This window comes from Bidens hawaiensis, unplaced genomic scaffold (genome assembly GCF_021521415.1).
Source record: "Bidens hawaiensis isolate Kalapana, Puna unplaced genomic scaffold, B.hawaiensis_p1.1 tig00013980_1, whole genome shotgun sequence".
NCBI classification, from domain to species: Eukaryota; Viridiplantae; Streptophyta; class Magnoliopsida; order Asterales; family Asteraceae; genus Bidens; species Bidens hawaiensis.
The window spans coordinates 46,221-58,509 of NW_027492196.1; the positions used below are offsets into that span (position 1 = coordinate 46,221).

At 33.5% G+C, this 12,289-nt stretch overlaps 1 protein-coding gene and 1 long non-coding RNA gene across 3 annotated transcripts in view; both read left to right on the plus strand.

Annotated features, from left to right (window-relative positions):
* The window catches only part of LOC143545560 (annexin Gh1-like), a 36,649-nt gene that overhangs the window by 2,740 nt on the left and 21,620 nt on the right, over positions 1–12,289 (plus strand). Inside the window, exon 5 of one of the 2 annotated variants that reach the window (XM_077037429.1) lies at positions 921–1,375. The exons of the other annotated variant lie outside the window; for it this stretch is intronic. Within the exon in view, the coding sequence (XP_076893544.1) occupies positions 921–1,220 (300 nt within the window). The 3' untranslated portion in view covers positions 1,221–1,375. Of the gene's footprint in view, positions 1–920; positions 1,376–12,289 lie in introns of those variants that run through there. 2 annotated transcript variants of the gene reach the window in all.
* Positions 11,342–12,206, plus strand: LOC143545542 (uncharacterized). The gene is made up of 3 exons (XR_013137444.1): positions 11,342–11,421; positions 12,034–12,073; positions 12,177–12,206. It is a non-coding gene; the product is annotated as an uncharacterized LOC143545542 (long non-coding RNA).

A 12,289-nucleotide genomic window follows, 5' to 3' on the forward strand; every position in this document is an offset into this window, starting at 1 on the left:
GGGTTAATTCATTAACGATTTATAATATTGTTTTTAGGAAAAAGTAGAAAAAAGGTGTTTGTGGTCAATCCATACCTATGTGTACTAGTCTGTCTTGTCCTAAGTTTTGATGAGCGGACCGGACACGGTTTTAATTCTATTTTCTTTTTCTGAATTTTTTTAGGATGTTTTTTCAGCTGTAAGGATTGTGCATGGGTTGGTTTGGGCTCAAAACCGAAAGGCTTTTGAAAACCATTTGGTTTCGGGTATTGGTTTTACTATTTGGGCTTGAATTTTTTTGGGCCTAAACCTTTTTGTTAATTGATAACTTTTTTTGAACGACCAACTAAGTAACGCCGGGTACTCCGTACGCGGCCCCCATTGGCTAAAGGTAGCCTGAGCTGGCCACTAGTCCGGACGGACGAAGCCCCTAGCGGTCCACCTATTGAGGGATTCACCGGATAAAACCCGACCCCCACGCCCGCCAAATGGCACGACAGCGAGGAGCCGGTAAAACCGGGTGAGATCAGGACTCGAACCATGGCAAGCCATGGTCATCCCTCATATCTCCTATATAAATTGGTGGTAGTGAGGTTTGAACCCCCTACCTCTCACTAGTAAAGTGAGTGCTCTACCATTGAGCCACAACCAATTTATTGTTAACTGATAACTAATTGATTATAATAAATCTTGGTATTTGGGTAACACTAGTTATCAAAATTTTTTTATAAATGACTTAAAATTGAAAAATAAAATGAAAACCTATTAATTGGGTTTGATTTTTTCGGTTTCAACTACAGTCTGATGGAGTATTTAGTTCGGTCACAGAAAACATTTGTCTTACCATCTTTACTCACTCTTTATTGGTGCGAACGGTTTGGTTAGTTATCGAGTTAACATCTTGACCCAGAAGTATCTCAACCTACTCATTAACTTTGTAGGATTTGAAAGCTGATCCAGAAAACAAATATCTAAAACTTTTGAGATCAACCGTCAAGTGCTTGACTGTTCCCGAGAAATATTATGAGAAGGTTCTTCGGTTGGCGATCAATAAACTTGGGACAGACGAAAGGGCTCTGACACGCGTTGTCGTCACTCGTGCTGAGGTGGACTTGCAGCGTATTGCAGAAGAATACAAAAGAAGGAACAGTGTGCCTCTGGACCGTGCCATTGCAGGGGACACGTCTGGTGATTATGAGAAAATGCTTCTTGCATTGTTGGGACATGGCGATGCTTGTTGAGGGAAAAACCGCGGCTACAATCTTGTGTCTTTCTTAAGAACTCGAATAAAAATTATGAGTGGTGTGCTTGCTAGTCTTGTGATTGTGAGTGTGTTTTAACATTATATATGGTTTGATGGTTTATGTTATTTATGTGAGATTTGTGTTTTTGTTTATTTCTCTATAGACAATGTATGTTATCGGTCGTGGGTAGTCGTGACTGTCATCCATCCGATGTGGCAGTGCACAAACGAGTAGCGGCAAACAAGCCGCGTGGTAGCAGTTTGTCCGATGAGGTGGGTTTAAGCCTGCAAACGTGAGGGCGGACGGTGTTGTGGGATCACTCCACTCCCAACTGCTACAAAATAAATTCTATAAATATAAACACAAAATCACATGCACTAAAACATTAAATTTTTCTCCAAAGTCTCAAACATTCAAATCACACTTTCAACCAAACATAGAAGATTATAGTCTATTTCAACATCTTCAACATGATGCCACAACCAAAACCCGAACCATCCCATCCGGAGTCAAGTCAAAATGGGTTAACTAAACTGTTTTGCCTAATTAAATTTCATCTCATTATTTGGATGCAATTTCATTTAAAGTACTGTACTATTAAATTTGGCATTTTTTATTTATAATAATTAATATAATAGGTCATAGAAGAGTGAAATTTGATATGAGCCGTCCGATAAGATCCAAGATTGAATATTGGTCGTTCGATAAGGATGGATTAAAAAACGGTTACTTTTAATCACATGTAACTACCCCACTACACCTATTTACATGGGTAACCACCCACTACTAGATATATTTATATAAACTTTGAAGAATTCTTTATGCATACATCAACCATTGCACAAAAGATGAAAGAAAACCAAAGTGATAAACATGTCCAAGTAAGGTGCAATACATACGTATGATGCTTTTGTCTTACCATCATCATTTAATCATATTATTTGAAAGATGATTATGTTGTATTTTTAGTTACCTTGATGACGTACACTTTATATATTTTCTTTTGTTGCTTTGTGGTCTTGCTTATTTTTAGACATGCTGTGAGAGTGTTGAAGTTGTATCATTCGGACCCTACAGTCCGTAGAAATCATAACTTCCTCGTGAATTCAACGACGAGGTATTTTGCATGAAGTTATTCTATTCGACTTTTAATGTATTTATGTCTTATTGAGTTTATGAACTTCCAACAAACAAGTTATTTATGTTTTGTAGATCCGTCGTATCGAGAAGAAAAGAAAAAGAACCGGAGCCTTGCTAGAATGGAAATGGAATGACGTCGAAATCAGCAGTTCTAAGGAATCCATTGAGTTTGTTGAAATGACTGTCGATGCTACCATCCCGTTTGATTATGATTCGGCACCCTCCAAAGATGCAACTGCCGACACGGCTGATTCGCTAGAGAGTTTCTACAAAGGACTGAACATTCCAAAAGTTTTCACTAAACGCCACTATCGTGTTGTCAAGCTTTAAGTTGCCGCTTTGTAGTTTTTTTTGGTATGTTGTTTTGTGTCTTCTTGTGGGCTTCTTAAGTTGCCTTATGTTTATGTTACAAGATTTACTTTATCAGTTAATATTTTCCATCCCTACCCAGTATCATCTTAATTAAGCTGTCAAGATTGAAAATTTATAAATTTAATAAACATGTCAAATTTGTCATGTTTAGTAAATGAGCCAAAAACTACCATGCTTAGTAAATGGGTCAAAATTATAATTTTGATAAACTGGTCAAATTAATCGTTTTTAGTAATTGGTTCAAACATATCACTTTTAGTAAACGAGTCAAATGGTATCATTTTTAGTAAATGAGTCAAAATTGTAAGTTTACTAAACACACCAAAGTTGTTATTTTAATAAAGGGGTAAAAAAATACAAGTTGAGTCGCAATGCATATACTACTTCAAGTCTTCCAATTACAAACAGTTAATTGTATTATAGTTAGATAAAATGGAATGCTATTGTTTGGGAAGAGTGGTTTCAAAATCCACTGCAGGTTTTTTAGTTTCGTTATTAAAAAGGGTGTTGCTATACTTTTTGTATGGATGTATTAGGCCATGGTGTCTACTGATTCTTAGTTTTATTTAATTAATACAATCGTTCAAATACAAAGTATAGATATAAATCTAACATCAAGATGTGTTTGATTTATATATCGGTGTCCCTAAAAATAATCAACAAGAACATATTTTTTGAGTGAAGAACTTGACTAAATGTAAATCAATTATTTATCACGTAATTTCGAAAATATGAATCTACTCTTTGTTTCCCAAATCAAAGATACAAGCAGAACGTTGTTATATAGATGTGGTTTATGATATGAAATGGGTATTCTACAGAATGTCGGTGCACTAGTGTGTGATTATTGTTAAATGTTAATTTTCAGTCGCATGTTATGTCATGTTTTTAATTTTGAGTCATTTAGCAAGTTTTTTGGGTTTATTTGGGTCATATTAAATTTAGTCAACCTCATAATTTATGAAAAAAATGAGTTTTGGTCAAAACATGTTATTTAATAAAAAAAAAAAGAAGCGTATTAGTTTTGTTGATGTCAACCTTTTATTTTTTATTTTTTACCCAACCAAACTAATACTTATTTTAAATTGCCCATGTTAATGTGAACTTGCTTTACCCTGGTAAGTGGCAACTAGACATTATCTAACTTTGAACTCTTTACACATGTTTGAATTTATGTTTTGTAACATTGAAGACACAGTTAAGGTGTCACACCCCGATCAAAGGCGGCGGAACATGCCGGGGTGCAACGATTGCCCATAAGCGCATGACACTATTTAAAGCGACAATATTTAACAAACTCATTTCATTTCACAACATCGAAAATGTCACATAACCAAATATTCATAAGTCAAATACAACAACATATGACAAAATATAGCAAATCAAATATTGTTTATTTTTGCTAATATCTTAGAGGTATTTGTGACATTTTCTTCTCCCAAACTCCATAATCAACTTAGATGCAAACCTGTAACATTTCATAAAATAAAGTTTATCAACACAAAGGTTGGTGAGCAATTCATAAGTTTGAGCACATATTTATATAGTAAAAAAAGCCACAAAACTTGTATACAAAACAATAAATAAGAGCAATAACTTGGATAAATAGATAAAATCGCTAATAGAATTACGTTAGCGACACCTTGCTATAAGGGGATGCCAAATAGTCTAGGATTTCATAGTTATCGTTAATTGCATTACGTTAACGACACCTTGCTATAAGGGGATGCCAAATAGACTAGGATTTATAGTTCCACCAACCGAAAACGATAAACACATATGCATATAATCATAGAACACCAAATCGAGCATTTATTTAAGTAAGGTATACAAATAACGTTTGTGGTTTAAGACCCAAGTATAAAACATTTAGTTTAGATAAGATGAAATCTCACCCCCCAAAACAAATATAGAAAACGGGGTATGCAGTTACTCACGTTCAGGTAATAAACTTGAAAAGTTGGTAATTTGAAGATTTGTCGGAACGACGAGTTAACGTATGAAGCCTAAATAAAAGAAAATCTTGGATTTAGAAAGGTTGTCTTGAAGATCTTTAAATAAAATAATTGTTGCAAAAAGTAAACAAATAAAGTTCAAGGTTTATAATGTAACTATCTAAGCATTTATAAAAATAACTCTTTAAAAATATAAGTTTGCTCGAAACCGGGTTAAAGTATCTAACCTTAATATTTACTTAACCTATGTTAAGTAATAAGGTGAGAAAAATGCTAAATACAAGTTCATTTGGGACAAATATACTAAAACGGGTCTTTAACGAGTGTTCGGGTTGTTGGTTCGGTCTCGATAATTGGTCAAATCCAAAGTCAACTTTCCAAAATAATGAATGTTATGAGATAACTCAATAAAACCTATTAAGACTTAACAAAGTATGTAGTTCTATTGTTTTAGAACTAACAACGCACGTTAAGCGGTTGTTCGGTTTTGTCGGTCCAAACTATGTTATGAGATCAAGTTGGATCCAAGATTTTCAAGTACTTAAGAAAATAACTAAAATCATTTTGTAAAGTATTTTTAAAGAAATATACAAGTCTTGATAGCTAAAAACACACCTGTGTGTCTTAAGCGAGTAAAAATCGGATTGGTTCGGTTTCCATCTCACAATACGTTCCTTGATGGTCTCCACATGCACAAATAACCAAGAACTTGTACAAATTAATTTAGAAACTTAAATCTAACATAAAGCATGTTTAAAACAATTATTTAACAAAACTAGTAACAAGTTCGGTTCACGGTTTGGACTATTTACGGTTAAACCGAGGTTAGTCTCTACAAACCCCCACCATGGAACTTCATAAATATGACAAACAAACTAAAAAGAGCATAAGTTAAACAAGATTAATATGTGCAAACAAGTTATGTGTGTGTATATATCAAGAACACGAAGTCCTCCATGAAGCCTTGCCTTACGAGGTCCGAAACTTAACCAACCGGAGTCGGAGAAGTAACTACCAAAGGTAACAAGGGGTGTTGTGTATTATATATATGTTGTGCCACCATAAACAAGTATTAATAATACTACATAAGCTAAATAGAATGAAAGATTAAACTTGGTTTGACATTTGGAAGTCAAACCTTCAAGAACACATAAATAAAATAACCTTGGATCTATGGAGAATTGAGAGAGTTTTTGGAGATGTAGCAAGAAATAATGAAGGGGAAAGGGTGTATATATATAGGGTAATGTTGGTGGTCAAATATGGGTGTTAAACACAAGAAGTTTCATGCAAAAAGGGGTCAAAACAACAAAAACGCAGTTGAATGTTTTCAAAACAAGGACCGAAATGAATGTTTTCAAGACCCAACAAGTGTAAAACAATATTGTAACATAAAATCCATCATTTTGATTATATCATAAGCTTCGGTTTACAAAATGGTTCGGTTTACATAGTAAAACAATTGCAAAACGAATACAAACAAGACCCGAAATTGACGAATGTCACATAAGGAGCACTATTACATCAACAAATATGTCATCTGTGATCTTTTATTTCTTCATACGTTTACAACCTTTTTTTCTTCTGATTTGTTTTTGTTTTTTTTTCTTGCTCTATAAACTTATTGATTTATTTGTTTGCTATGTTACTTTGTTTACACAACTGTTTTTGTTTTATAATGTAATAAAATTAAGAAAAATATTTACGCAAATGGTTCACATATTTTGAATTCTTGATTTTAAACTTTTATAAATTGACAACTTTATTACAGTTATTGTAGTCGTTACATTCATGTGTTGATGGTCACCGGACGGGAAAAGTACTAGTTAACTTGGTCGTACTATATTAAAAGTTAAAAAGATATATTTAGACCACAGTATAAACATATATGATATTGTTTATCCAAAAACTCCAAAAAGAAACCTAGATATTAGTGTGTTCGTTCCTGTTATAACCCAAAAACATATAATTTTTGGGACACCCAAAATCCAAAAAAAACATATATGTAATATATTCAACATATAGTTTTTGGAATTTTTTGGATGCTAAATTTCAGGGTTAAGTTAGATGAACACACTAATCTTTAGTTTTGTCGTGATTTGGATGAACAATACCATATATGTTCATGTATTATGCGTGTGTATATATATAGTTAATCGTTTATATTACATATATGTAATAAGAGACATCTCAATTTTTTTTATTTTTATAAAAAATACTACTAACCAATATTTTCAGACCCGACCCGGACGTCAACCCGGGCTTCTTACCGGGTCAAAAGTCGGATCGACCCGGGAGGGCGGACCGGTATTTGACCCGAATGAGTTCATGGCGTCCTTTCATATCTCATTTTCTCTCGCTGGAAAATTAAATTGCTCCAACGAATCTTTACTTTCCCGTGGCACTCCGTTTAAGCCGTCGACGCTTCAATTAACTACGTATTCAATGTAAGCATAATGACTTTGGAGCGGTTAGGGTTTTTTACATCCACAAAATCAATTGAATAATGGGGAATTGAAGATGAAAAACAGACAGGCGATTGCTTAATGGGGAATTGAAGATGAAAAACATACAGGCGAGTGCTTGTTCCTGCTTTGATAAGAGAACGATGGAGTAATTCAATTTGATAAGGAAAATAGGAAAGTTTAATGGTTGTACAATCCTGGTGAATGGTTTCTCAACAGTTCTTGAAATTTTGAAGAAAGTATGAAAGTTTTCTGGGTTCTTTGCACAGGTCTGTTTTGACACATGTTTAGTTTACAGTGTTGGAAACATCTTAGTAGGCATGTAAAACATGAACAAGGGCATGTTCTTGTCCCTTCATTTAATATTAAACGCATGCTCGTTTATGTTCGTTCATTTAAAATGTAAACGAACAGTTCACGAACATAAATGAAGATAATTGAACAAAGATAAACGAACATAAATGAACTTATATGAACAAACGTAAGCAAACACAAATAAACATAAACTATTATAAACAAACACACTTAAATGAGCACAAACGAAAAATATAAAACATTAAGTAGATGAGTCCTCCAAAGTTACATCCAAAAATGAGCATAAACGAACATAAATAGATGAACATAAAATGAACAAACATAAACGAACGGTCACGAACATAAATGAACGAACGACACATGTGTTTGTGTCCGTTTGTTTATTAAATGAATGACCATGAACGAACTTCCCGCCGAAAGGTTCACTAACAGTTCATTAAAAGTTCGGTTTGTTTACAGGCCTACATCTTAGTTTGGTATGTTTGGTTTATAACCCATATTCGAGATTAATAGGTCCAAATGGATGGTGGTGTTCACGTGTTGTCACATTCGTGGAAGATCATGATAATGGATCAACACAGGTGCACTTCTAATCTTGGATTTTGGGTCAATGGTTATCTTTTAAGCTTTAATTATATGGTAGCTTAAAATGTAAATATTTAGTTTTGTTTCAGGTCATAGCCACGAGATAAGCTTATGCAAGGATATATGTACATCTTGCCCCATCACGAGATACCAGGACGGTAATTTTGTTTTTTTTAAAACATAAGCTGACTTTTTTTCTTTTTACCACCGTTGTTGAATTTTATTTTTTTCCATTCTATTTCACACCTTATAGCGCTTCACAAATTTATTTGGTTAAATTGGTCCAAAATGGGTCACCCACATGATTTGTTACAATCTTTGCAGTCTAGAAGCTCAATTAATTGACCAGAAACATTATGTCTTTTAACTAACGCTGAACTAAGATGCAGATAACAAGCTTTGTAGTGTATTGTAATATTGGGCCTCAATCTTTAAACTTCAAACTGTTTGTCAACCATGTTTAGCTTAAGTTCAGTACTTTGGATTACTTTAAATTGTTTAGGCTATGCGTTTAATTGTGATATATGTTTAGATTAATTAGTTCAGATTATTCATTGTTTATGGTCATCTAATATTAGAAGGGTTTTTTCTTTTCTTTTATAGACAACTTGTGGTTAAAGCTATGCGTATCAACACTTGCACACTTTATACGCTATCTTGAAAGCTAAAATTAACATTAGGCTGACCCACTACGCCATGTTATTCTACTTAGAAAATACGACTTGATGTGCATTTTAGTGGATTAGTTGATATTTTTGAGACCAATAACATGGTTTTCTATAACTTATTTCAATATATTACTTTTTTTGAGGTTCGAAATTATTTGGTTACTTAAGAATGTATGCACAGAGAAACAAGTAATGGTAATATTTCTTATAATGGTATTCTGATCTAAATGGTTCTACACCAGTTGATCAGGTAGGGAAGGGCCTACATAGTGAGAATGGAAAATAAATTGTTATAGATGATAATGGTGATGGAAATATATCTAATAGCTCTTCAAACTAAACCTAATCGAAACCGAAACCAAAAACGAAAACGAAAACCGAAACCAAAAAACTGAAACTAAATTAAAACGAAATCCAAAACTGAATAAACTGAAACCGAACAAAAACCAAAACAAAACTAAAAAACCAAAATCGAACCAAAACCAAAAACGAATAACCGGAACTGGAGTACTGGGCTGAAACAAAACTAAAAAAACCGAATCGTAACAAAAAACCGGACAAACTAAAAAAACCGAATCGTAACAAAAAACCGGACAAACTAAAAAAACCGAATCGTGCACAACTTGCTTTAGTGCGGGTCGGGTACGGTTTGGTTGATCTGCACATTTTTGGTCATTTTAAAATAATAACAACCTTTCTTGTTACAGGTGTGCCAATCCTTTCGCGGGCCGACATGTCCATCCTGACACAAACCCAACATGAACCTGAAAAATGTGATAGGAATATGTGCTCGAACATGACACGAACTCGTGGGTTGGCATGAACAAGATGTGTTTAACCTAAATAAATTTTATTTTCTTGCGTATTGATACTTTAAAATGAACAAATGTATATAAAAAATTTCATTATATTAATAAAATTGTATGTCAATTTTCTTGACGGTTTGGTTTTATGTTATTTGAAATGGGTAGTTATAGATATATAGTTCCATCTTTAATTAGTTTCTTATTTTCTTCTCCTAACTTTGGTTATTACGAAGACGTATTTTTTAACAGACATAATAATAAGTAAACAAGAATTAAAAATCAATTTTTTATCATTATTGATCCACGTTGCATTTTTTTATCCAAGTATCCCAAATAATCTCCGATCTAAGGGCGCAATTTGCGTTATTTATCCAACCTTTTTTAATCAGTATTGCATATTGATGTTGTTAACTTAAAAAAAACATACTTGTCATTAGCTTATTTTTTATGATAGTGTTATACAAATTTCTATTTATCTTTGTGTGATAAATTATATTTGACTATAAATTTTTACATCACCAATGTTGGTACTATAACGAATCGGACCCCTACCGATTGAATCTGCGTTGCGTCTCCGCCGCAACGCGCGGGCTCTTTACTAGTATATATTCATATATGAAAAAAATTACTAGTTTACATGAATATTTAAGTCCCTACACATGATCTTTTTGAACATAATTGGAAAACCATTTTTAAAAAAATATTTAAATTACAAACTTGGTCCTTCATGTTTAAAGTAAACAACCATTTTCATTATTTTCTCATTTTTAATAGCTACAACCTTACCTTTTCTTCTTTCACATATACGTCTCCATCATCTTCTTTGCTTCTTCAATGTTTTACAATACAAGTTATATTATAACAATATAATAATATGTATGTATAAAGGATACATATTATTGATAACATTGCCACTAACTAGTTACAAATAAAAAGTGTTGTATCTAATGATAAAAATTTGAAAAAGAAAATCAAATTTAATTAAACTTAAAAAAGTGATTAGGTGGAATTATTGATTATATATAGGCCTGTTCACGAGCCGAGCCCGAGCCAAGGCCAGCTCGAGCTCGAGCTCGAGCTTGATAATTATTTGAGCTGGCTTGGCTCGAGCTCGAATCTTAATCGAGCCAAAAATATGAGCTCAAGCTCGGCTCGGTTTTAAATCGAGCCGGCTCGGCTCGACTCGATTTGGCTCGATTTTGAAAGCAGAGGAAGATTGATTGATTGATAACAATAAAGAGTAATTAACGTTGTTTAAAGTAGAGGAAGATTGATTGATAACAATAATAACAATGGTGAGCGGCTGTTTAATGTTGTTGTTGAGCGGCTGCGGCTGGTAGTGGTGACTGGTGAGCTGCTACGGCTGGTAGAGTGGTAGTGGTGACCGACGGTGGTGGAGACATGTGACCGACGAACTAATGGTGGTGGAGAGGAGGTCCGATTTGTTGACCAACGGTTAGCTTCGAACCATGAACTTTTTGAACAGCCCTAATTATATATGTAAAAGACTAATAATCTTAATCTATATCTATATCTATATTACATTATTATAATAGATACAGGCACCTTTTCATCTTCTATGGTGAGACGCCGTGTTATTAATTTCAATTGAATGCTCCGGCCTAATCTAAGTTTCTCCGGCGATATATTAAGTGCAATTGCAATTGAGAAGCCATATAAGCATTCCAGACAATCGTTCAACATTTAAGTCATCCGTTACAGTCATTCAACAGATCATCACGTTTACCCACCCCTATTAAACATTCCAGTATCCCCATATCGATCATACCACTTGAAAAGTAGGGTTCATCATTCAAGCTTTGAAGCATTCCAGTTTCTCCAACATCTACATCATTCCAATTCAACTATTACAGTTCACATTCAAGCTTAAGGTATGATTCTTGATTATGTATGATATGAGATGATTACATGGACAAAATAACAAATAAATGTAGATTGATTCTTCAGTTATTGAGTCGTGATGCTCCTGTCTTCATCCGTTTTAGATCCAACATTTAGTCCAAATTTTATCCAATCAAACACTCACAATAATTTTCTTAAATATTTTATATATTTTTTCAATTAAATTAATAATCGTTCGGATTGCGTCCTTTGGGTGATAGAACTCCATAGATTCCAGCATTCCTCCTAAAATTGACGAATTTGAAAAGAAAGTAATCAAATATACATATAATATTTTGCAATCTGTTGATTTACCCTTTTATTTAATACAAAAATAGTTAGTAAAAATCTTAAAAGTTATAACTGTTAGTGACCAATAGATAGATTTTGAATCAACTCTTTGGAGGTGTAGGGGCAGAAGCAGGTACCGCTAATCGGGTACTATGGCCGGTCGATAATCTGAATAAAGAACATTGTCGTTGATGGTTTAACCCCAAAATCGGGTACATGAATAACCCAAACTAAAAGACCATACTTTTGTACTTTCATTTAGAAAAACACTCATCATTATTACTAAAAAAGATGTTTGATTTATGCATCAGGTTGGTCAAGGACATGGGGTGACGAACACTTTGGAAACGGGTATAATATTAATATGATTATAAAACAAATTAATAACAAGTTCTATTTTATTTGTAATGTTATTTAGAATTAAAATCTGATGCATGTACATCTTGGTTTTTAGCACGAAGGTGCACAAGTATGGAAAAAGCATCTATGGGGTATTAGGCATAAAAATTTGGATATTTATAGAAGGTGGATAATAAACCTTTATTTCCCTTTGCATTCTATCCAGCG